The sequence below is a fragment of the Perca flavescens genome, chromosome 4 (genome assembly GCF_004354835.1).
Source record: "Perca flavescens isolate YP-PL-M2 chromosome 4, PFLA_1.0, whole genome shotgun sequence".
Lineage (NCBI taxonomy): Eukaryota > Metazoa > Chordata > Actinopteri > Perciformes > Percidae > Perca > Perca flavescens.
Genome location: NC_041334.1, coordinates 30,179,530 through 30,205,685, shown reverse-complemented (window position 1 = coordinate 30,205,685; position 26,156 = coordinate 30,179,530). Strand labels below are relative to the sequence as shown.

The 26,156-nt window shown below is 39.6% G+C and overlaps 3 protein-coding genes across 5 annotated transcripts; all 3 read right to left on the bottom strand.

Annotated features, from left to right (window-relative positions):
* Nucleotides 1-45: 45 nt before the first annotated feature.
* On the bottom strand, nucleotides 46-6,809 carry tpra1 (transmembrane protein, adipocyte asscociated 1). Its single transcript, XM_028575491.1, has 11 exons — nucleotides 6,605-6,809; nucleotides 5,484-5,667; nucleotides 5,165-5,297; nucleotides 4,524-4,610; nucleotides 3,676-3,748; nucleotides 3,448-3,527; nucleotides 3,236-3,346; nucleotides 3,093-3,153; nucleotides 2,783-2,885; nucleotides 2,318-2,398; nucleotides 46-2,195 (listed from the first exon to the last, which is right to left on the bottom strand). Exons 2-11 carry the CDS (start codon nucleotides 5,654-5,656, stop codon nucleotides 1,925-1,927), a joined length of 1,173 nt encoding a protein of 390 aa, XP_028431292.1. The 5' UTR covers nucleotides 5,657-5,667; nucleotides 6,605-6,809; the 3' UTR covers nucleotides 46-1,924.
* Nucleotides 6,810-7,601: 792 nt separating this feature from the next.
* trim107 (tripartite motif containing 107) lies at nucleotides 7,602-11,534 on the bottom strand. 3 transcript variants are annotated; one of them, XM_028576121.1, is made up of 3 exons: nucleotides 11,181-11,534; nucleotides 10,014-10,134; nucleotides 7,602-9,499 (listed from the first exon to the last, which is right to left on the bottom strand). In XM_028576121.1, exons 2-3 carry the CDS (start codon nucleotides 10,039-10,041, stop codon nucleotides 7,971-7,973), a joined length of 1,557 nt encoding a protein of 518 aa, XP_028431922.1. In that variant the 5' UTR covers nucleotides 10,042-10,134; nucleotides 11,181-11,534; the 3' UTR covers nucleotides 7,602-7,970. The 3 variants fall into 3 exon arrangements, with proteins under 3 accessions (XP_028431922.1, XP_028431923.1, XP_028431924.1); XM_028576122.1 differs by having other exon boundaries at nucleotides 10,029-10,134; XM_028576123.1 differs by lacking the exon at nucleotides 10,014-10,134 and having other exon boundaries at nucleotides 11,181-11,533.
* A 651-nt stretch (nucleotides 11,535-12,185) lies between these two features.
* LOC114553994 (phosphatidate phosphatase LPIN3-like) lies at nucleotides 12,186-25,481 on the bottom strand. Its single transcript, XM_028575515.1, is given in 11 exon segments — nucleotides 12,186-13,564; nucleotides 13,658-13,761; nucleotides 14,583-14,697; nucleotides 14,986-15,138; nucleotides 15,678-15,764; nucleotides 17,004-17,152; nucleotides 17,292-17,430; nucleotides 17,987-18,192; nucleotides 18,315-18,410; nucleotides 18,516-18,716; nucleotides 25,375-25,481. Coding segments are annotated over 10 exon segments (1,392 nt in total). The 5' UTR covers nucleotides 18,708-18,716; nucleotides 25,375-25,481; the 3' UTR covers nucleotides 12,186-13,413.
* Between the last annotated feature and the right edge of the window lie 675 nt (nucleotides 25,482-26,156).

Below are 26,156 nucleotides of genomic sequence, written 5' to 3'. Positions count from 1 at the left end.
ACCAGCCAGGGTGTGGTGTATTGTCCCATCCCCAAAACAAACAAATTAAAGTCCAGGGTTTATTCTGTGGGTCACGGAATGCTCAATACATTGCATTAATATGGGCTCAATATTATACAATCAATGCACTTAAATAAAAAGGCAATTTACAGATCATTTGCAAAATGTTTTAACATCAAAAATATTGTCTATCAAGAGAGAGGACTTCCATAATGATGCACCTTGTCAACTAATGTCATGAATCAGCAAACGATTTCACAATCACTATTCTTAATGCCAAGTCATACAGAAGTTATCAGTGGCAATCAAATTTAAATATATATTTCTAGTCAGGAGGAAAATTCTGTAATTTCTTGGAAATTCACAACTGCCTTATTGCGTTGTTGCTTTAAAATGATGAAAAAATAAATGTATTTTCTGCATTGAGGTCACCACTATCTATGATTACTGCTAGCTTAAATACTGTAATCCATTCATACCAAACATAAAGCATTTTCATGGGGAAACTCACATGCATCATATTTCCTAGGCAGGAATAAGCAAATGTGATGCATGATGGTTTAAAAAGAATAAAGTATGATATTTTGGTAATACTAAGAGGTATGACAAGAACTGATTTCATGGTCTGAACCAAGGAGCAAACAGCTCAAGACTAAAAATAGGTCAAATTGGAAAATTTGTTCTTAAAATCACCCATCTTTGACATACCAATTGCCTGAGCCTCTTAATATCTAGTTTATATCTATAGATTAAATTATATCAATACCATCATTTGATACCATAAAACTGAGCAATATTGTTTATGGTCTAATTTGAGCACTTGTAATAACATTTGTGGAAAATATGAACACAGGAAAAAAAAAAAAAAGATAGGCAGAAAAAGCAAACCTTTGCAACAACAAGCCTTTTGCGCCAAGCAGATCTGAACTAGATATGCTGATATGGAATGAGGGCATATCTATTTGGACTCCACAAAAAAGGTTTCTGCACATTTGTTCCCCCACACGTAATAACACATCCTTAATGACTATGAAGCCTACAAATGTGCTTTCAGTAGCGGGAATGATTAATCTGGTATAAGAAATTAAAGCAAAAGCCCCAAATCAACAAAAGAGAGTGAGCTAATAGCTGGGACACAATTTGTGATTTGCCCTCGCGTTACATATGGTTTGTGATCTTTAGCATAACTGTAATGCCTGTATTTAGGAGTTACCGATTTCCTTATCATTTTTCAGTGACACACATCACACCAACACGTTTCACATGTTCACAGGAGGGACAGTGCCTATTTCAGAAGACAAAGTATGCCTATCAAAATGAGTTAGCACTGGTCCTTGCCCTAGAGGCATGGTGATTCAGTAAAAAAATGATTAGCCAGTTGGGTCGTAAATCTAATCCAAGGCAACAGATAATAAAGTCAGTTGAGAGGCTGTTACTCAAAGCTTTAAGTGAGAGGAATGTACAGATGTTGAGTTTCCATCAAAAGAATGTTAGATCTTTAAAGACTTGGTTAGTTAAAATGGGGTTAAAACTTCATTATTGAGGATTGAGCAGTGGACGAATGATGCTGGAATGACAGAAAACGAACCTGTTGAACAGAATCAATAGTAAAGAGTCTGTCGGGGCCACAATCACAGACAGTACTCCTAGTGTGGGGCTACAGCAGCAGTGCACTCTGGCAACAGTGTTACAAAAGCAGTTGCTAAATTCACAGTCCTCCAGATAATTGGCTAGCAAAGGCCTCTCCTTAAGTGTCCACTTGTTAACTTATCCTGGCGTCAAAGCACAACCACGAATACCCGTTCATGGTGTCCAACTACTTTGTTCTGCATTTTTTTTGGCCAACTCCTCTGACCTGCATTACACACTACACACGCACAACATTTAAGTCCAGCTGTATAACCACCTCTCTTCTTCCATTCATTCACGCATTGATAGGTCTCCAGCGGTCAGCTTCAGTGCTGTTAATGCTGCTGGACCCATAGGGTCCGGAGGCAACATCATCCAGGTATGCTCCAACCATACGAGAGCTGCCGGGACCAGAGCCATCGATCTGGGTGGAGGAGTAAAACAGGCCTTGGTCAGTCAGCTCCTTACGGCCAAGGGTCGTAGCGATGGTGGGGGGAAGGTGGACGTCACTTTCATCCGGCTCATCCACCTGTGACTTGTAGGAGAACAGGATCTTGGGCTCTGAACTGTGGAAACGAAGGAAGAAGGGAAATAAAGGAAGACACTTGGTCAACTGTCTTAAGCACAACTATAAAGTATTCTGTATTTTTTGAGGTTGTATGATTCGTTTGTATTTCTTTGTACGAACCCAAAGAAGCCCTTGAGGAACGTGACATAAATGAGGGGAGCAAAGGTGGAGAAGTACAAGAAGGTGGTGACATCCACACAGCTGGTTCAGAAAAGACAAAAGAAAGGCAGGTTTCACACTGTGTGAACAATCCCATTAAATAAAGTTACAGGATTATTATAAGCTTCAGATAGAGCAAGCACAACAAAGTTGTTATGTCCTCATGCTCTCGCCTAAACTCCACTGAACTTCATTGGACCCACCAAAACAGTGAGTCATCCCCTAGTTGAAACTCAGCCAAACAAAAACAGCCACCCAGCTCCATATTCGGGACATTTTTCTAAAAAAAGGCTGTGCTGCATAAACCCAACACTTTATAGTCATAGTTGCTCTGAAGCAAAACATCTATTTAACTTATCCTTTTCTTCCTAAAATACTCACACAGGTCCATTTATTAAGTATAATACTCAAAAGGAGAATACTGACCAGAGTCCCTCAATGATTCCAGCACATAGCAGAGCACTGCCCAGGCCCTGGACGAGGTTCAGTAAAGACAGGATAGCAGCATATACATAGAAACTCCTCTTAGCTGGACAAAAGAAGCAAAACAAAGATTAATGGGAAACAGAGGACAAATGCTTTCGATTATATGGCATCACTCAGTGGTAAAAAGCACATTTCTAGCAGTGCTGCACAACCTCGTGGATTTACATGGATTACATGAGATGTAATGCTAATCTTTTTACCCCTTTAAACCTAATTTATGATCTCTGCTGAAATGAAATCCGTAACTTACATGGAAGAGATATTCTTTCCCTCACTGGAGTTTTAGGCAAGATTACAATCAAAGAGTACACCTATAAAAAAAAAAAGTATGTCAAGTATGAGTTTTATGTTATTCCTCATGCTGCTTCTGTTGCATGGTTACAGGTTACAGACCAGAAAGAAGAAGCAGGAGCTGGCCAACCAGAAGTGCCGTCCTCCGTGACCGTAGATGTTAAAGTCCTCAGCGGACAGGTGACTGTCTGGATACAGGATCTCTAGCGTGCCCTAGAACAATATCTCCTTTATTTAAACTGAATTCAGAAAGACAACTCACCAAAATGTCCTGTTTTTTTTTAATCATTTAACCTCTTATCATCCATCATTACCTGTGTAATAGAATAGCCCAGAGCCAGCACTGCAGTGATAGCCAGCACTCGCTTTATACTGGACTTGCTCTCCAGGTGACCTGATAAATGAATAAAGAAAGAGAATCAGGGCTGAAAAGGATGGTTATTAAGTGATCACTTGAAACAGATGTGTCATGTGAAAAAGGACACACCAAACTGGTTCACATACACAGTAAATGAGAACTGAAAGCAGTAGAGCAAACTAACCGAAAGCCAGTCCCAAGATAACAACACTGAGCTCAATAGCCAGCAAGAAGAAGCGGGTGATTTCCCACAGCACCTGAAGAGACAACAAACATCATGAGTATGCAGTGTGACTAGAGTAGATTGGCTGCAATGTGACACGTGTTGACCCAGAACATTTGCAAAACATTACAGGTTAGGTCACACTCCAAAGCATTATATAATCACGTGTATGTTTTTCATCAACAGTGCCGACATGACAATGTGCTATGGGAACGGTAGGTTCATCACTCTGAACTCCATAGGGATCTGTCTGGTATGTGAGGAATGTCAGCCATTCCTTTCCTTTTGGAAATGAAAGTCAAACAAAGTTATGCTAAAGCTCATATCAGCCCCTCTGGGCATTCAATAAAAGGGGATATGACGACTGCTACTATGGTATGGGTGAAAAATAATCTGGAACATTTAGAAGGGAGTACATCAATTTAAAAAGTTTCCCCAGGCTGTATGTTCGACCACACGTGTATGTTTTCAGTAAAAGAAAAGTGCAGAATAAATCTGAAAAATTAAGAGTAAAAACAACAATCCTACATATGTACCGTTAACTCTATGTCCACCTTTTATAGCTACAAATAACCATGCACTGTGGGGCTTTGCTGAAGGTCAAAATCATATAAATCATATCAGTATCATATAATCATATAAATGTCCATTTGACTTTGAGATGAAAAATATCTTTCACAAATGAATTGCTTAAAACATTACAGAAAACGTTTCTAGTCGTTTGGATTTTGCATGAGCCTTTCATTTCCATGATCTATAACCCGTGTGTGTTCCAAAAACACTATTTATGTTTTCATGCGCTTCCTTACTTTGTCAATGATGGTGGCAGCGCTGGACGCACTGACAGTCATGGACACTACGGCCCGGGTGATTCCAACCGCCGCTACAACAAACACCTAGGAAATACAGTAAAAAAAAACATGTTAGACAATATTTAACAATCAGTCTTTTCAACTGAATAAATACATGTCCTGGAGGAAAAGTACAGCTGATAGCAGCACTGCACGGGTTAACACTAGTGACCCGTGCAGTGTTGCTATCAGCTATACACTAGCAGTGACAAACAACATGCAGAGTTCCTTTATAGTCTTGCCAGGCATTGTGGAACGGAGATATCCTCTTCTCTACAAGTCTTTGTTGTTATTTTACCATCACTGGAATGCATTTTGGAAACAAAGAGTAAAGCACCTTCCACAGAGAAGAAACCGATTATAAAGCACAGCAGTAAACAAGAAAGAAACCCCTCAGCAAGCCTTTCCACAAGGTTGTTTGTCTTTGTTGTCAGATGAAAGTGAAAGATACTAACAGGTGCATTGTCCCTTCAGACTTTTTGGGGTTCAACCAAACTGAAATACTTTTATTAATACAATTCACCGTTTTGCACGATGCCAAGCTCAAGATAACTACTTTGAATACTTTATATCGGTGTGTCTGTTGTCTTGTGTCCTACCAGCAAGTAAAAGGTGACGAAGATGGGGCTGGAGGTGAGTCGAATCTTTGCCCTGGCTGAGGGCAGCTTCCACATCAGGAATACAAAGAAGGCCACATTAGGCACGAGCAGTAAAATGTCCCAGAACCGTACCCTAAGACAGGGAGACGAATGTGAGGAGGATAAGACAGAATATTCTGGAAAATTCTTTCATCTGCAGTAGATATTTTGTGTGGTCTGTCGGAATGCCATGTATGTCACACATATTCAAAAGCAAGGTATGCTTTACTTTGTCTTTCATAGTTTCCAACTATTTCTTCTACAGTATGCTGCTGAATACCTGGAGTCTCCAATGTCCTCGTACAGAACTTGCAAACATGTGTGAGGCTTGGTGATGTTGGCTTCAGTATCAGGTTGCCAAGTTGGGAATGTTGATGTGTTCTCCAATGGTGTAGGTGAAATACTGCCATTGTATTGAGCAAACCTAATCACAGCAGTCACTGTGGCTAGCATGGTGTCGGGCGCTGCGGGGGAAAAAGCTCACATCAGCTGAGGCAGACCTTTTACTTGTCATTCTAACTAAGACTTTCCTCTTTTTGGAGGTTCAGGTTGTGAAGTGGGCTTTGTAATAGGAAGGTCTCTTTGGTTTAATACAAGGGCATATAATAAATAAATGTATGCTAGACCCAACTCGTAGCCTATGTCATATGAACATAGCAAAACACTTTATGAATGCAAACTTTTTGCTGCTTCAGCTAACGTTACAGAGGTTTAGGACTTGGTGTACTGTTGGATTGTTGTACCAGGCATGTAGCCGTCACAGCTTTCTCCACTTTAAGCTATGTTGTTTTGCTAGGTCAGCCATGTGTGGTGACATACATTTGAAGTTTCAAACGATACATAAAACTAATCTAGTTAGTCCTGTTAACATTAAAAGTAGCACACTTAACAGTTGGATAACTGACATGTTACAGTAGCTAGCCTACCGTTTCAATACTTGGCTAGAGTAACGTTAAAAATAAAATGACAAGAGGTCGTAAATCAAGACCGCTCTTGCTGTAGCTACTCATTGGTTAAAGATGAGAAAGGGCAGCTAGTTAATCATAACGTAGTTAGCCTAACTTATGATTCCATCATCTGATTTATCATTAATACTTTCGCTTAGCGTCAGGGGGATTTCAGACGCTAGCTAGCTAAATGCTGTGACTAAAGGTGCTAACAGCTGTCGGAGGATGGGCTGCTTCTAAATTACAGTTATATTCTCCGAGCTTCCGTAAGAGACGAATACAATAATGACGACTATGCTAAAAGTAAATATAGCTTGCTAATTAACACTGCTTAAAAAGCCGACTGGCTCAAGTTAGCATCAAAACAAACGTGTTAACGTTACTGGTGCAAGAGCACTGACGCTGACCCAACGTAACGAGAGCTTCAACTGGTCAAAAATTAAAAACATCTTACCGACTCAGTAGACTCCGATTCAAGGGTACAGCTGATGTAAAATATTTGACAAAGAATCTGTCTTCAGCACATGCTTTACTCGCTGTCATACACGCTGTAATCGATCAATAAACTGATCGCCGATACGGGACATGGCTGTGGATAGTTTCGTACGGTTTCGTTAACAAATTTTCCCAGTGAGGTCAGCTGACACTCACCAAACAAGCAGAATAAGTCTCGCGAGATGACATTGTGTTTTTTTCGAAGAGGCAGGCAGCTTTGTTTTTTCAGTTCTTTAGATTTATTTAAATTAAGAGGAGACACTACAGGTAAATAGGGTCAACATTTTAACTAATAGATATCAGGAAACTTCCCTACAGACCATCATTTTTTTCTTACAATTATTCTGAAATTGTATGTTTAAATGTGCAAATGAGAAATGACCCTATTAAATATGTGCTAATTTGTATATATTTCCAGAACAGAAATGTGAACATTGAATAAAGCCAGATTAAAAATGATTTCTTCATTTTGTTGACATATTAGAGTCAAAGGTTTTTACAGAGGGGATTTTTGGATATCTATTGTATCACTCCATAAATCAGAAAATACTGTCAACACTCAATAGCCCAATGTTCACCATGTTTTCAAAATAGCCAAAAATCTCAAAATTGACCAGTAACTAACTGGAAAACAATGTTTTTGCCTTTAATGTCTCACCTTAAGTTAAGTAAAATGGAAATTACGGGAGAGTGACATCTCCCAAAGATGTAATAATATGGATATATTATGTGGATTGGGATACTAGAAACGGAGCCATTGTCAATGTTACTAACACCTGTGCTTTTCCTACTATGACAAGTAAAAATGCCTGCTGTGAAGAAGGCCTATTGTGTGAGAAATTTAGTTTATCAGATGGACATAATCATAAAACACAATTTGTTTTTTAAATGTTAATGCCTTTTACATTGTTTATATCTTTAAACTTAAAGTGCATTACCCTAAAGCAAAAAAAGAATAATAATTACAAAACAATGTAATTTATTGACACAACATTTTAAGCACACAATGAGTAATTTGGTCACATTTATGGTTTTTATGCCTATGTAGACTTGAGAAGCAGTCATATAATATCACAACAAGCATCCAACGTGCTAGGCAAAAGTAGGTGAGTAGCCAATATATGATCACGAAATGCCATCAGAATTCCTGAACTCTTTGGAACAAGTTGCCTGAGGAATAAGGAAATCAGAGTGTCTTCTCTCAAGACACAACTAAGACGTGAAATTCTTTAAAATCGTACAAATCAAGAAATATTATTATTGTGCTCTTTCTACTATGCCGTACCTTTGCAAAGAATATATAGTTGATAGAAATATCCTTAGGATTATGAATAAATAGTGGCACGTCCTTTGGGGTGCCCTGACATCATCCTGTAGGCCAGGTGCACTGGTTCAGTCAGGTTAGCCTTAAATGTGTACACATGAGTCTTCCCGCTGATGGGGCTGATGTTGTAGAAGCTCAGCCTGTGGGTCTTGAAACTCAGTCTGATCTCTAGCCTGTGTGAGACTGTGGTCCTCTTCAGCGGCACACTGTGACTCTGCTCAAAGGCTGTCAGCAGGTTGTTGAACCACATCAGACACCAGGAGGTCCGGCTGCTTTCCAGAGCCGAGGGCAACCCGCTACGTTCTAGCCTCCCACTGTAGCACACGCCGATGATCCACGGAGAACCTTCGAGCTCCACCTCCCAGCTATGTTCACCTTCAGAGAAGCTCTGGGTGCTGAGGACCTGGAAGAAGTTGGTGAACCTTTGAGGAGAGGATGGGTAGGGCTGTTTAGCAGCGCTGAAAGTCACAGTCTTCAAGTCCTCTGAGAGGACGAGGTTTGGGTGGGCTGTTTCTGGATCAAAGGTCACCTCTGAAGGGTTAAGGGTGTTCCGAAGGGAGCGCTGAATCTCTCCAAATCTTTCCCTCAGCTCATCGTTCATGTCTTCCAGCTTGGGACAGGCTCGCGCAGAGTTGACTTTTGATTCAACATGGTCGTCCTCTTCTCCCACGGGCTTAGCCAGCAACTCCACAATGTGCGGTTGTAGAGTCTGAAGCTCATCACTAAATGCAGTCTTATCATCTTCAGTCAGAAGGGACTCTGCTCGGAGCACAGCTTGTCTCAGCTGCTTTGTCAGCTCGGAAGCTTGGCTGACACGTCTGCCTAGACTGGCTTCACCTGGACCCACCTCTTCTTCAATCAGCTGCATCACCCGTGTGCTGTAGCTCTGTGCCAAATCTTTTATCTGCCCTAAAAGTCTGCATGCTTTCTCTCTCAGCTGACCATTAGCAGTGGTCACCTCTAACTCTCGTTCCCTCTCCTTCCTCAGCACACTCTCTGCCATCTCCAACTTGAGGCTCAACTCTGTGACTTGAGATGCCATTCTGAATTTAGGCTCATCCATTTCCCTCTTGCCTTTGCCACTGCCATTCTTTCCCTTACACCCTGAGCTCTCCTCCCGGCTCTCCCCAGCTTTTGCTGTGTCCTGGTGGTGCTTTGCGTTTGATTCTTCTGTAACAGAGCTATGATCACTCTTGATCGTTACATGGCCGACGTCAGAAGGGTCTGCAGTGGAATTTACTTTCCCAGCAGTGGCTTTGTAGGACTCTATGATGCTGCACATTTTGAAGCTTTTCACAAGGGCTTTGGTTCCCTGGTACTCTGCCTGGCACTCAGGGCAGCTGTGTTGGTCAAGGCCTTCTCCCATTGTCTGAAGGCACGCAAAGCAGTAGATGTGACTACAGGGAAGAGAAACTGGCTCAGAGAAGAGCTGCAAGCAAATAGGGCATTTAAGCTCCAAAGCTAAAGCTTCTGGATCATCCATTTTAGAAAACTTTGCTTCAGTCTCACTCACAGACATGTTGACAAGCCCTAGAAAAACAGACAACTCAGGGTAAGACTTCAGAAAGAAATATGTATAGTTTATTATATACACTTGGATGATTTATTTGACTGTGTTAAGTAAAAACAATAAAGTATAAAAAAACATAAGTCATAGACAGGACTAGTCATAATTCCCCTTTCACTAACACCAAATATAGTCGATTTTATATTTATTGTGTCAACTGGGAATTTTATTTCCCAACATGGATATCTTAATACCGAAATACTGAATTATGGAATGCCATTTTATTCAATATTAAATAAATGAATAAATAAATAAATATGTCTTTGAAATACACCATGAAATAATTAAATGAGGCAATAAAGACATAAATAAATGTAAATATTCATATATCAATGAATCAATTAGTTAAATAAATATATGAAAAGGTTTTACTTGTATTTATTTCATGGTACTTTTATTTCATAAGTCCACGTATGTATGTATGTATGTATGTATGTATATATATATATATTTATTTATATATTTATGATAGCATACTATCTCTGAGCCCACCGATGTCTTCCATTATGTCCGCACTCTCACTTCGCCAGGTTTTTTTTGCCCATGGCTCTGTTCTGAATGTGAGCGATAGCCACGCCGCCTGATTTGCATTTAAGAACTGTAAATAAACAGAGAGGGAAATCAATAAATGTGGCATGAGGAAATAAAAGTCCATGTAAATAAATAAATGTGGATTTATGAAATAAAAGTCTCTTGAAATAAATAAACGTGGACTTATGAAATACAAGTACCATGAAATAAGTAAAAGTAAAACCTTTTAATAGCCTATAGTTAAGTAATGAATTCATTTGTATATGAATATTTACATTTATTTTATTATTGATGTATTTATTGCCTAATTTATTCATTTCATGATGTATTTCAAAGTCATATTTATTTATTTATTTATTCATGCATATATGTATTTATTTATTTTTGTTTTGGCCTAAACCTAATCAAACTTAAATATAGGCTATTCCAGTCCAAAACAAATGGGAGTCAGGGTATAAAATATAGTCATCGTTTCATCAATGATGGATATGTCCCTGAATAATATAAACATGTTATGCATCTTTCTTGCAGGTGTATAGGAAAAAGGCCTACGAGGAAGTTACCGATGCCCTGCGTGACTAGCACAGCACAAGGCAACAGTCCACGCATACAAGAAAAGTTATTTAAAAAAGAATCACAGGCAAAACTCTGTACAAGCTAGACCAAGGTTTTATCATATGTTGTCTATTGTAATATGGGTCATTTTAGTCGCAGGAAGAGGTTTCTAACGGCTATGAATGGTACAAGAGCGGGCTCTAAAAATAGGTCAAATGTTAGTGCCTCGTCAACCAGCTCGTCTGTTTACTCGTCGGTTAAGTTTCGATTTCCAGCGAGCAGGATGTCCACGCGGTCGAATCACAAGTTTCAGTTTTATAAATCACTCTTACTGTAGGCTACATTGTTGTAGTTGTTATGCTGCAGGGTATAGCTTTGATTTAAATTAATTTGGCTTTGCTTCCTTGAAAAAATAATTCGGCTTACATTCATAAGCGTCACTTAATGAGCATCACTAGATAGCGAACTGTATTCAACTAAATATCGATTGTCCGTCATTACAAAAAAAGTCAAAGAATTAAGTGAAAGACAAAAAAAAAAAAAAAAAAAAAGACTTACCTATTACAACAGTTCTGTCTTGCTTCGACGCTTCCTGTTCAGGTAGCTCAGAGTCAATAACGCACTGACGCAGAGATCAGCAGTCCGCCTTTCAGAAACACTGACGCCTTCATTTGTCCCACTGGAGCTCAATGGGTAATCCATCTTGAGCAGCATGTTTCCGCCTGACTTCATATGTATTTGCCAAACCTTTAAACCACTCTGCCCCACAATCTAATATGGTAAATGCCATGCCCTCATAATTGGTATGTCAGCATGTTAAAGGGGGACACCACCTAAATTAAGAATTCCAATTGGTTATTTCCATGGCCTAGGAAAGTTCAATCAATATTTGTGAACATGAGCTAGGCCTAGTCTCAAAGCCTGAAACCAGAGAAGGAAGTCTCAAACTTTTGATGTCATCAAGTATAAAGTCTGGAGCTGCTCGAGAGACAATGAAAGGGAGACTGTTTTTGTTTTCTTTCTCTTTTATACCTAAATGAGCTTTATTCTGTTGTAGTGCTCTCTTTTCTGAAACAGAAAATGTTCATATACTCAGAACATTCCCCTGGGTGCTCTGTGTCATATACCATTTTTTTTCCCAATCCATTGGCTATCGATTGGAGCAATTACAGACTTTATGCTTGATGACATCACAAATTTGACTTTCTGGAGTCGTTCATGTTTACATGTAAATTCAGATGGATTTTGTTTGTCTGTCAGTGTTTCTTTTGTTCATCAAATCGCTCTGAAAGTGATCCCAACAATAAGTTAGAATGATTTTTAAAACTACATTTTAAAAGTTATCATTATAGTTATCATTCTTGGTGTGGACAGCCTTTTTAGGAATAACATGTATGGGTTTTTAAAATGGGCGTAGTTCCTCTTTAAGTACTCTTGCTTAGTTTATTTTATTGCAAAAAAAATATGCAGTGATAGCAATTGGGAATTTTAATTTGTCTCTTTTAATTAAGTACAAAAGATAAAAAAGTACATTGAATGTAAATATCAATCATTTCAAACTGACAAAGATAACAGGTGGTGCTTTATTTTACATTTATATTTTTTCTATACAATTGGTTTAAAAAGTAACAGCAAAATCCTCAGCTCCAATGTATTTCCACACAGTTGGATGATAAGATATGCAAAAAATAATAAATATAACAGTCATCATAGTACAAAGGCACAGCGCCAGGCTAAACCACTACTGTTCCCCTCCAAGGTCTGTTTACACTAAATAAAAATAAAAAGTCATGTCTGCCTGGCCCACCTCCGCATTTATGTAGTGTACAAACATTTCTAAACTTGGTATTACGGTACCTCAAAGGAAGGCATGTTGTAGTTTCACAATGATCATCTGCTCAGATTGTGTACTGCAATCCTCAGGTATTAAGAAATACTGCTATTGTCCCTTACAACCAACTCATACTCCATATTCATCTGCAGGCTTTGATTTAGCAGTTACCACACCTTACAGCTAGCTTCCCATTCAAAGCTCTAATTACTCAGGACTCAGGTGAGTCAAATGTAAACAGAAAACACTGCTGCTTGACAAAAACAGAATATAGCTCAACATTGCTCAGGGCGAAACCCAGTTATCTCGTACTTATTAGGGTCAAACAGACTTCAAATAATCCAAAGCTTTTTAAATACATTCTCACACCATATTTGGTTGCTTGGTACATGGAGCTATAGAAACCCTCCCTCCACTACACACAATCTCAACTGAAAGAAGGATAACAGGTTTGTTTTGTAGCTGTGTGTACCTGGGTCTGTTTGGGCTCAGAGCATGAGCTCAGAGCAGTGAATTGACAATTTCCAGCTCAGTCACAGAAAACAGGCAATAGTTTTGGCATATGCAGAATTTAGGCATCACTAATATACAATACAATAGGATTTACACAAGAAAATAGCTAAATATTGCGTAAACAGCCACAGTCTGTGAGCAGTGAGATTAAGTACTGCATAATGTTTTTACACTCAAGTTTGAAATGTTGAGTCCATGTATATTATGACTTAATTTGGCTCGATCTTTATAAGACGGGACAGTCACCTCTTTCTGTTCCAGTTTATTCAGTGTCTTGTAAACAGGCACTACAGTTGGCAGGTCTGTCAAAGGCAGTATTCAGGCATTCTGGGAAGTCTCATGCCTTTCAGGAAAAAAAAAAAAAAAAAAAAGAGTAAACGAAGAGAGTATATGTGCTTGCTATAAAACCTGTGTGTGTGTGGTGTTTTGGTAGATGTGGGTGTGTGTCTACAGTAGTGCATCCAGGTCCAGTTCTGGCAGAGGCTCCTTCTAAAAGGAGATACTGCTGTACTTGGGACAGTCCAAAGCAGATGATGTTCTGCCATCGACAGCGAGATTGGGGAAGATATGTTCCACCGATTCACTGAGTTGGCTGTACCTGCAAAACACACAAATTTATTTTTTCAGAATTTTAAAACGGTTTAAAAACGGTGGAAAGGGTGTTTATATCGGTTTTCTGTTGCACACTTACGAGGACTTGTTGACTTTACTACTCTCCTGGATGAGCTCTCCTTTTGGGTTGACGGTAAATAACCTGGTATCAGGCACCCCAACCTGCTTGTAGGCATAAGCATCCTGCAAGATGTAAGGCAGCAAAACAATACAGTCACACAGAGTAGCTTCAGTGGGACTTTAACCTTTGCAGTATCTATGTAAACTAAAACGACTGTTTGGCTGTTATAGCACTCATCCATAATCATAAAACATTAGCCAATGTTTACTTTATATCCAACAAGCAAACCCTAGACTTTAATTCCACATTTGTCACTGTAGGAGCCATTTAAATCCACCTTTTAGTTAGGTTAATTTAGCTATTATTTATTTTAGCCATTTGGGGGAGTATTGCACTCGGTGTGGCACGTCACTGAGAATTAGGTATATTTACAGGTGTGGCAATCAGTGAGGGGAAGGTGTGGATGGCGGGGAACACACGGTTCTTACCATAGCCGTAAGCACCCACTCTACCGACAGCAAGCCACAGCACTTGATTAATCAGCACTGGGTCAAGTACTATTTTATGTAAAATACAATTTTCTACTTTTATAATAAACAGGAACACCACCCAAAGAGAATCAATGCCTGGACCTAACAGAACACCATGCCATCCATGCAGAGGCTTATAGGATAGCCTCAACCCTCACACTTCATTTCTACCTGCTGGAGTGCATAACAGGAAGTGGATATTGAAAACAATAATATGTAAAAACATCTAAAACCCAATGGATGTGTTATTTGCCTTTTTCCTAACAGGCATGATCTCTCTGTGATTATGTACACACAGGTTTGTGCCAGAGGCTAAAATCATTGCTAAATATGCAACCTGGAATAGCTTGACTGAAAACACTTGTTGCTGAAGGTTATGGCTGTATTAAGAGCTAGTCTGCAGTGTTGCTTACGTTAGTCTTGTTGCCAAAGGCCGCGTAGAAGGGCTCCCTCTGTGGGTTGAACAGGTCCTTGATGTCACTGAGACAGGCAATTTTAAACACCTCCGGCTTCTTCTCAATAACCTCTCTGCACAGGTCAGGACATTACACATAGTCAAAATGGACATCACACACACACACACACACCCACACACACACACACACACACACACACACACACACACACACACACACACACACACACACACACACACACACACACACACACACACACACACACACACATACACACACATACACACACACACACACACACACACACACACACACACACACACACACCTTTTAATTCAGTTAACGCTACAGTGTATTAGTGGTACACTATCTGTAAAGATGTAGTAGTAGTATTTGTTACCTATGTAGTGCTGAAAAGAGGCTGCTTGGGGCCAACAGTACAGGGCCTTGAGGGAGGACAATGCCTTGGTCATTGACACACTCAAGGTAGTCCTTAGTGATGGCAGCCATACCTATGGCCCGTGCTGAACAATACAGGAACTTATAGCCATTTCTGCAATGAAAGGAGTGACCATATTAACATTTTAGTTTCATAACCTGGAATAAGAAGAATGTGGAGTTTTCCACTTTTACAGCTTGTAATTGAGTTGACCTACAGCATTAAGTCACCGAATAGTTGCGTCAATACTTTCCACAACACATATGTAATGTATATTCTATTTCTCTGGATTTGTGTAACAAAAGATTAGCATTTCAAATATAATCCAATCCTTATTCAATTAACTGAACAGCTGAGCTCGTTTTAAAAGCACAACATAAGGCATATGAAAATGGAGACAAACAGGGAAACATCTGGCAATGCAGATTGCAGATCCGATCAGCTGCAACTAGCGGATAGTGAGGAGATCTTTGCTGTATGTGACAAAAACATTTTGTAGCCTAAAAAACGTGTGACATCGCTTAGAGCACCTTTAGGGTGTGAGGAATGTGTGTAAAAGTTCAGTAAAAGGACCTGGTAAAAAAGGAAAAAATGTTGATGGTTTTTGCTCTTTGACTGCCGATAATATTTTCCAAACAAGTAATTTTACATACTGGTGTATTTTGTGGTAGAGTTTGGCGATGCCTTTGTGTGTCCAGTCTTTTCCAAACCGAGGTAGAATTTGACCCAGAGCATCAGACCTGCAGCAGACAGACAGTGAATGATATATATTATTAATGATCTTCCGCAATCCTGCTCTACTTGTCATATTCATTTATATGCAGATGATACAGTGATCTATTCCTCCAAGCCAGATATCTTACACATTGAGCATTCACTACAGGCTGACTTTGATGCCGTTCAAAAATGGTTTGCACATAACAAACTTTTACTTAATAAGAAGAAATCATATACCATGTTGTTCGGCACTAAATTTAATTTTCTTCACCCAGTTAATAATTGTTCAATTCGCTTTTTGGATGGAACAACACTTGAGAAAGTGGAGGAATTTAAATATCTTGGTCTCTTGCTTGATTCTCAGCTTTCTTTTAAACCTCATATTAATTCAGTTGTTAAGAAAATAAACTGCAGTCTGAGAACATTATATCATTCTATCAACTGTTTTACACTACAGGTTAGGAAAAGGATCATCTCACAGCTTCTATTACCAATATTAGATTATGCAGATGTTATTTATCAGAATACCTCCGAAACATATCTTATCCCTCTCAATGTAGCCTGTAACAGTCTCTGTCGATTTGTTCTGAGGTGTCCTTATAGAACCCATCATTGCCTGATGTATGAGTCGCTTCATTGGTTAACACCCAAATCTAGAAGGCATTCTCACTGGCTGCATTTTATTTTTAAATCAATTTTCTTTAACTATCCTACTTATTTGAAACATCATTTAATTCCATATAGATCAAAATATAGTCTGAGACATACTGTGTACCCCTTTTTCTTTGTTCCCAGAATCTCCAAAGAAATTGGATGACGTGCCTTTAAATTTAAAACACCATCTGATTGGAATACCTTGCCCACTTCACTTAGATCAATTACTTCATTTGTTTTGTTTAAGGCATTTGTCTTTAATTATTTACAAATAACCTGCTCTTGTTTCTAACTTGACATATTACGATTTTTATTGATTTATTTATTTTATGAGTTGGCTATTTGTGCATCTACTATAATAGCATCATATTTGGGATGTATGCAAATTTACTGTGTTAATTGTATGTATATGGGGGAGGGGGATCAGTTGTTGTTGGAGCCGTTAGGCTTGGGAGTTATTTGTGAATGTATTTTGTGTTTTGTATTTACTGTTTAATTGTTTTAAGGACCCCCACGAAAATGAGATGATTCATCTCAAGGGGTTATCCTACTAATAAATACATCTATTCTATATATACCCCATAGCGTGCAAGGAAAGTTGTTTTTACTTAGTGATGGTGCCGTCTATGTCTGATATGATGACGTGATCGTCCCACTTCCACAGGTAGATGGAAGCCTCACAGCGGCAGGTGCCTTGGTATTGTGTGGTCACACTGAACACCACCTTATTGGCTCCCTCACGCAGGTTTAACTGTTCCTGGTTATGAAAAAGGAGAGTTAGCTAAAGTGGACAGAGTGGTCATCCTCTACATACATTAAACATTTATCTGGGCATCTGAATGTGTGTGTGTGTGTGTGTGTGTGTGTGTGTGTGTGTGTGTGTGTGTATCTCTTACTATCTGATTAGAGGTCAGACGTAGTGATTTGCGGTACATTTGGGTGATACACTGAGTGGCGCTGAGGATTTTTGTTGATAGGCTGGAAGGAATCATGGCTTCAATGTCTTCATCACTGTCGATGTCATCCAATGTGGCTCTGGAGAAACAACACACAAGTCAATTAACACTTTCTGTTTGGCTTAGATTTCACAGCTTTATTTATTGATAATTGATAAACTCCCCAACACTTACAAATAAAAGTATTTAGTGATCTGTGCATGACAGTAAAAAAAAACAAAAAACATCAACATGGTGATCTGTATCACTGATTGCTGTCACATATCTTAAACTTTAGTTTTGTCAAACGTTGACGTAGCTGCTCATCATGACAACTGAACATAAGATAGAATATTTTTTGAGTAATGCACTATATGGACAGAGTTTGAGCACACTCTGGTGGTGCAAAGGTAAACTACATAATGATAGTTTGAACTGATACACAAAATGTCTTTAAAAAAAGAAAAAGAAAAAAGGATAAAAATAATTTTGCCCAAATTATCAGTTCTTGTGTTGTGGTGCATATGTGAGGAGACTCTGCAGTTATGTAGATGATCCTTCTAAAGGTGACTTGCACCTTCTCAAAAATGTAACTACATAACTACAAGTATAAGCTATGAGAAGTTTGCAGAGTGCTACAACTGTGATTTGTTTACTTGGGCTGCTGTGTGTTTTCTTCTTCTGTGTTTGTCCATAGGACAACATAATTCTCTTCTCTCAGGTGAGGGTCAGAAAGCATGTGTTTGCGGTGGTGATTCTTCCTGCAGGCGCCAGATCTGGTGATGGAGGATCCCTCAGGGGTTTCTTCGATCTCCTCAGGGACCTCAAGAGGAATTGGGGAGGTGCACGGTTGGTCTGGGACCTGGGAATGAGGGGGATAACAAAGAAACGTTTATAATGATGGAAACAGATAACAGACTGCCCAAATGAAGTTACCAAAGAATTGAGAAATGGCCCATGGCCATCACGTGTTGGTCCTCTTACCTCCTCGTTTTCATTTTCCTCCACAAAATAAGCTTCTCCATTGTCACCCAGCTTCATGTGCAGGTCAACTGATTCTCCATTGATCTCAATGTCCACCTAAAATCACAGTGATGCATATATGTGTCAAAGAAAAAAAGCAGAGAGATAGAACTGTAGTAGAATTGTAGTTAAAATAATGTAATGAGACAGAGAAACACTGACAATCTTCTCCTTGGAACGCAGCACACCCAGCTTGCCAAAGCGGACATGAAAGGGGGAACACTGGAACGATCCATCAGGCTGTCGCACCACAATGACATCGATCCCTCCGGTGAGAGTGGCGGGGTTAAGGCCACGGTACTGCTCCTTCACCGTCACAAACACCGTCTCCGCAAACTGGCCCACAATATTCATGGTTTGGGACTGGAAACAAAAACAAGAAGTGAGAACAGTGAGGCCAAGTTTCATGTAAAAGGAACAAAAAGTGTCTGCATTCAGTATTTTCTGTTGTCTGCGGTTTGATCCTTGAAACTTTTTTCACAATTTCAGCAGCACTCAACAACAATGTCATTCCTTGATAGAAAATATAGAAGCCGCTATTATAGAATTACAAGTTCTCATAACAAGTCTCTAGCTTACCCAACGTAAGGAGCTTGAGTAGGAGCTTAATGACCAAGGTTAATACCGTTAAAAATGAGTTCAGAATAAGTGTTACACACTCTAGAAAAAAGCAAAATCTGCCCTGGCTTAATGAACAAGTATGGATTCTAATGAAGCAGAGGGATCATGCACTAAAAACTGCAATTAAGTCAGGGTTAGCCCATCATAGGAGAACCTTTCAACAGTTACGTAATAAAGTTGTAAATTAATTGAGAAAGGCAAAAGCAAAGTTTTTTATTGATATTATAAATGATTCTAAAAGGGAACATAGGCAAACTTGGGAAAACATCAATAGAGCTTTAAAGAACACCAAAAAAAAGAGATAAAGAGTTTGAATTACAAGTACAGGGAACCTTAACTAAAGACAAAGATCAAATTTCTTCTATGTTTAATAGTTATTTTATAGATTCAGTTCAAGATTTGGCACAAGACTTTGGTCTAAGAGGGAAGGTCATTACACCATCAAATGATAATCTTCCACTGTTTAGCATTGCCGAAGTGCCAGAATCTTCCATAACTAAAATCTTAGGCAAGTTTAAGAACTCTAAGGCTAAAGATGTTTTTGCTTGTGATTGTGCATTTCTGAAGAAGTATAAAATCATCCTTTGTACTCCAATTGCTCATCTGTAAATCTATCTATTAAACAAATTTTTTTTTCCCAATGCCTGGAAATCAGTTGTAATAACCCCTGCTTTTAAAGCTGGAGATGCAACTAATATAACCAACTATAGACCTATTTGTATCCTCCCTGTTGTCTCCAAAGTAACGGAAAGGATAGTCTGTGACCAGTTGCTAGCCTATTTAAATCAAGGCCATTTTCCACTGCACCCCATGCAGTTTGGATTCAGGAAACATCATGCCACAGAAACAGCTACTTGTTACTTTATGGAGCAAATAAAATCCAGCCTTGACAATGGAGGGGTTGTTGGGGCTGTTTTCCTCGATTTTAAGAAGGCGTTTGATACAGTGAATCATAATGTTTTGTTATCCAAACTGTCAAAGATTAATTTCTCTCCCAATGCTCTGACATGGATGGACACCAGTTACCAATAGACGCAGCTAAACTGTTTTTGCATTCAATGATCTTCTCACATTTATCTTACTGTTCTACAAGCTGGTCCCAGGCGGGTGGGACTATGCTAAAACCTTTATGTACCCTTTACAAACAAGCTGTGAAAGTTTTTGACAAAAAACCAAGAAACTATCATCACTGTACGATTATAAAAAACACAACCTATTAACCTTTGACAGTTTTCTCTCTTTTGCAGACATGTGCCTGATGTATAAATTGACCCATGATCTTGCACCACCCCCACTCAAGCAATATGTGTCATGCACTCCACTGCGCAGCGCACATATGGAAAGCTCCGCCCCCATCACCGAGCAAAAGAGAGTTTTGTCCATTTCTTTGCAGTTTGCTCGCAGGTTTCTCTATAGAGCTCCCCCTACAACAATCGCTACCTTGTTAGCCGGTTCCTGTGTGTGTGCAGTAGGGCTGGGCGTATCGATCTAAATATCGATAGTATCGATACCAAGATGAGTATTGGTATCGGATCGATACGGTCGTGATGAGATCGATACTTTTGTTGCAGTTTCACGAGTTCATGCAAGCACAGCGTCTCTCCAATTCTGTGCGCTGTGTGCAAACAGCGCACCCTTCTCTCTCTTCTTTCTCTCTCTCTCTCTCTCTCTCTCTCTCTCTCTCTCTCTCTCTCTCTCTCCCCTCCCCCTCCCTCCCTGCTCTCCCGGAGGTGGAGAGCGGAGAGTCAGTTATATTCATATTTATACATTGTGGCTTTTGTTTACTTTTTTTGCACAACTGACTTTGTTACTTTACTACTGACTTTATTTTTCACAAATATCTGTGTGCAGTGTATTTTTTGTTGTGTTTTTTATATTGTTATATTCATATTTATACATTGTGGCTTTTGTTTACTTATTTTGCACAACTGACTTTGTTACTTTACTACTGACTTTATTTTTCACAAATATCTGTGTGCAGTGTATTTTTTGTTGTGTTTTTTATATTGTTATATTCATATTTATACATTGTGGCTTTTGTTTACTTATTTAGCACAACTGACTATTTTTCACAGATATCTGTGTGTAATGGAAGGTATTTTTGGTTGTGTTGTTGACTTAGTTTATATTTTGTTACTGTATATTATTTTATTATTTCTATACCATTACATTGTTTTATATTGTTCTAGTTAGTAAATAAAAACATTTAGATTTGCCTGTGTTTTATCATAATCATAATCAACTAACTAAAGGCAAAATCACAAAATGATCAGAATCGGTATCGGCGATACTAGCCCTGTAATTACTTGGTATCGGATCGATACCAAAATTCCCAATATCGCCCACCCCTAGTGTGCAGTGCCGTGAAGCAATTAGTTACATCGCGAGTCCTGATATCACGCGATACTTCTGGACACTGAGGCCGCTGGCTCGCCGGGCCGAAAGTTGCAAGGGTGGTTTTTCCACTCACAGGCGCTAGGGGGAAGCGAGACAACCACCATGCAACTCGAAAAAGTCATATAACTATTCCAACAACGCTGTTAGACTCTCTCTGTGTCTGTGCGTGTCTGAGTGTAGGTGTCTGTGTGCAGGAATGTTGTCTTTCTGCACCTGCTATTCCCACACAAAGTTACAAAATTGTTACATTTCAAGCACTTTCAACTGTTCTGATTACATTCTAAGAAATAAGCACTAATAATGATCAAAAATCTGGTTTCTATTTTTTTTTTTTACCTTTTTATAATTTTTTATAGTTGATCATAAATGTGATCTCACAGTGGTACATACCAAATATGAACCATAAATTATGTATATATCATTGGTAATTGAGCTAAAGTAAACATTGGTTAAGTATTTTTACATAAATTGCGATGGGTCCACCAGACCTGAGAACATAACACCTTAAAAAGGGTTAAAGAACTGTATTGGCTGACTGTAAAATAAGCCCCAAAAATGAATTTGTTAGCCCATAATAATAATAATAATGGTTATTACCCTTATGGGTAGAATAGCAGGAACCCATAATCAGCCCACATGGGGCCCAGCTAATGTGGGCACCAGATGGGAGAAACCTGGGTTGCCCATGTGGGTTTTAGCTAGGGACCATGTGAAGCCCACCTTCAGCCCATCTGGGCTTGCCCACATGGGGGCACCATGGAACCCCTGGACAAACTTAACGATGGGTAGCCCAGATGGGGCCCACTCACCAGCCCATATCCAACCCATATGGGCCCCACATGGGTGTGAAGGGACATGAGCAAAAACAGATCTAAAGTTTAGTTTCATGTGCTCACACAAAACCTTCATGTGCAGACTTTTAGAAGTTTAGTTTCATAAGCGCACATGAAACTTTTGCGTGTGCACTTGAATGTTTCGTGTGAGCACATGAAACTTTTTCATGTGAGCACGCAAAACTTTTGTGTGAGCACATGAAAACTGTATATTGATGTAGCCTGGGCCATACTGGAGACAGTGACAGCTAGAGAAATGACTACACTACAGGAGTTAGTTGCACTATATTTTAATCTAGGTCTTCATTATAAGGACATTGCTGCTTTGCTTGCATGTCGTCACCATTATATTGTTTCATTACGACATTTAAAAGGTCCCATGACATGGTGCTCTTTGGATGCTTTTATATATAGGCCATAGTGGTCCCCTAATACTGTATCTGAAGTCTCTTTCCCGAAATTCAGCCTTGGTGCAGAATTACAGCCACTAGAGCCAGTCCCACAATGAGCTTTCCTTAGGTTATGGCATTTATGTGTCTGTAGCTATTGAGGAGGAGACGGGGGGACAAGGTGGAGGGTGGGGGTGTGGTGTTGACCAACTGCCACTTTGCTCGTTTGAAAGCCACACACACACAACCGGCACATACGCACAACCCGACAAATGTACGGGTACTTAGCTAAAACTCAAGGCCGCGCCCCCTTTTGGGGGATAGAAAACAGACGGCCCCATAGAAGTCAATGCAATTTGACATGTGTTTGGATCATAATTTTTACAAATGTGTGTGGATTTTTTTCTTGTTAAACAGATGGTTTGTTTTATACACTAATGTTTATTGTATAACCTTGCCTGAACCTGAGCATTCACGATACCTTAATAAACTAAGGTTGATCGCAGTCATGTCCCCTCAGTCTTCCCCCGTATCAGTAGATCAATGACCCAACACGGTGGCCGCATACTGCTAAATGTAGAAATACATATCTGATTAAATCACTACTGTTAGGCTGAGTGTCGTTCGCCAACTGTTCGATCTATAAGCTGAGATTTTGTTGGAGACGACAGTCTGATACTGCTAAACTGTTAGCAGCTTCCCACTAAAGCTAACGTTAGCTATCCATCAGTAGTAACTGTCACCAGCATCATTTACCACACTGACTGACAATATTCATCACGTTTCTTATGAGCCTCATATATCACTGTGAAAGTCTTGATTAACACGCTACACAACAGCTGTTTCTCTCTTGATGTCACAGCGCGATTCTTCCCTCTCACAGGGAGCCTCTGTGATGCTGGTCTGGTCTATAGCCTGGAGCCAAAGCCCATCTATCAGGATCTATTTTAGGACATGGCAAGAGGACAAATCGAAGACTGGGGTTTTTGGATGTATTGTTGGTGCAACAAACTAGTCAGCAAGGCTTGGTTTGTTTAAAGTAAAAGTTTGGAGCGATTTACATTTCCTCTGTCGTTACACTGTTTTTGTCTATGGGGAACGCGGGATTGTTTTCCCCTAAAAGTGGGCATGAATCTGTTCAGAGACATTCTATGACGTAGCGCCGGTTGTGCGTATGATGTCTCTCTCTCATGGGTGGGCCAAACAAAGCAGAGAAAGGGGAGGTAATCTTGCTCCTTATGACCTCATAAGGAGCACGATTCCAGATCGGCCCATCTGAGCTTTCATTTCAAGGCAGAGCAGGATACCCAGGGCTCGGTTTACACCTATCGCCATTTCTAGCCACATATTAATTAAAACCTCATAAAGTGAAACTTTCATGCTATGGGACCTTTAAAACGAATTTTAGAGTCTTGTAATCTGTTCAGGCGCAAGGGATACAGCGATTTGGAACAGGTGTTGCACCAAATTCTGTGACCTGTCAAATTTTGTGACTCTAGAGGGCACGGTTGTAGTAAGAGTCTATGACTGTACTGAGCTGTACTGACACACTGGCGAGGAAGAGGACTAAAGACATATGAACGGGCTACTAAAGAAATGAACTACTTACTGAAATTCAAATGCAGATCTATTTACTGAAATTCTAACGCACAGTAAATGTTAATTTTGTCTATTTTCATCGACAAACAACTCTTTCTGCAGAGTTACAGTGGGGCAACGTAATTTGACAGTAAGCCTATCAAAATATGTGACCTTGTCCTGCTGAAGTCCACCTGTTCACAGGAGTGATGAAATCCGTTTGGTTAAACATGGGAAAGTAAGAGGAGTCACCTGAGATGGTTTTATGTGTGTATCAGTCAATTTATGCAGAATTACAGTGGGGTAACATAATTTGACAGTACGCCAATCAAAATATGTGACCTTGTCCTGTTGAAGTCCACCTGTTCACAGGAGTGAAAGCTGTTTGGATACAAATGGGGAAGTAAGAGGAGTTACCTGAGATGGTGTTATGGTTTTATGTGTGTACCAGTCAATTTCTGCAGCTGGTAACATAATTTGACAGTAGACCTATCAAAATATGTGACCGATCTGGCTGGTTTGGAGTAATCTGATGGTTTGTTGTGTCCTAACCTTCCCAAGTCCACCCGTTGATTGGGCAGCTGTTTGGTTGCAGTCTCCTATAGCAATTATTTTCTCGCATTCGAATTTCAGTAAGTAGGCCTAGTTCATTTCTTTAGTAGCCCGTTCATTTCTTTAGTCCTCTACGAGCTTACGTTATTTGCGTAAGTGCCTCGTCAGTGTGTCAGTACAGCTCAGTACAACAGCGCCCTCTAGAGTCAGAAAATTCGACATGTCACAGCATTTGGTGTTATTACTTTCATTTATGAACAGTTTCAAACATCTGTCCAACTCCACGGATATAAGTGGATGTACACAACATGCAAACAGAATGGATTAAACATAAGGAAAGAGGATGTTCGATTAATTCTACGCAGGATCTAACTAGTCTAGATCCAAGATCCAGAATGAGGAGACGGCTCCGGCCGTCGCCGAAACTACTTTGCTAAAGGGCCTTATTATATGAAAACAAATCTAGAGTTTAGGGACCACATGAAACTAAACTTTAGATTTGTTTTGCTCATGTCCCCTTAGGGGCTCCGTACGCATCACTAGCAAGCGAATTCTGCATTCAACTAAATATCGATTGTCCGTCATTACAAAAAAAGTCAAAGAATTAAGTGAAAGACAAAAAAAAAAAAAAAAAAAAAAAAGAAGACTTACCCATTAGCTGCAACAATTCTGTTTTGCTTCGACTCTTCCTGTTCAGGTAGCTCATGCAGCGTTCATGCCACCTCGGAATAACCATAGACAGTATAGGGAATAACAGGCACCGCCCCCCTGGTTACGTTGTTTTTCCGACTGGCAGCGTTCACATGGTCGGGATCATAGCATGTCAATGGATCATAGACTGTTAATATTAATAATATACAGTCTATGGTCGGGATGCGTGTTCTTCTTCTTCTGTTATATTGGCGTTTGGCATAACAACTTTTTGCATGACTGCCACCAACGGTTGGCCGTAGCCTAGAGCATCAGGTGTGTGAAAACATGGAGGCCACAATAATAAAAGATTTTCTGCTGTTTTCTTATGCGAGCATCCAAACAGCACATCGCCAGGTGTTTGTTTGTGTTATCTGCAGGACAACCAACGGGAAAAGACACGGATAATGTGTTATTGTTTTATACATAGGCCTATTTATGAATAATTTCAAACATGTTATGTCTGTGCATGTTTCTTGGCAGAGGCGTTTGTCCACAATAAACAGTTTATTGTCATTAAAATATGTTCAGTGAACCAAAGTCGTCTACATCAAACGTCAGTTGTCAACAACACGTCACCAACTGGGGAACTCTGTTATCAAAATCCATATGTCAATGTCAAAATCCAGCCGGAGTTTCCCACCTCTGATTCCCACAAGAAGTTACGTGAATGGTGACGTTTTCACTCAGAAAAACGTTTTTCCGATGTCCATGAACGCACGGTCAGTCAATAAAACACTGAC

What these genes read in the sequence shown, in the direction of transcription:
- tpra1 (XM_028575491.1), bottom strand. Translation starts at nt 5,656, where the DNA reads ATGCTAGCCACAGTGACTGCTGTGATTAGGTTTGCTCAATACAATGGC. An exon ending in CTGCCACCATCATTGACAAA is followed by an intron (nt 3,749 to 4,523) that starts GTAAGGAAGCGC and finishes TTGTCTCTTCAG; the next exon opens with GTGCTGTGGGAAATCACCCG. An exon ending in TTCCTCAAGGGCTTCTTTGG is followed by an intron (nt 2,196 to 2,317) that starts GTTCGTACAAAG and finishes TCGTTTCCACAG; the next exon opens with TTCAGAGCCCAAGATCCTGT.
- trim107 (XM_028576121.1), bottom strand. Translation starts at nt 10,041, where the DNA reads ATGGAAGACATCGGTGGGCTCAGAGATA. An exon ending in CATCGGTGGGCTCAGAGATA is followed by an intron (nt 9,500 to 10,013) that starts GTATGCTATCAT and finishes CTGTTTTTCTAG; the next exon opens with GGCTTGTCAACATGTCTGTG.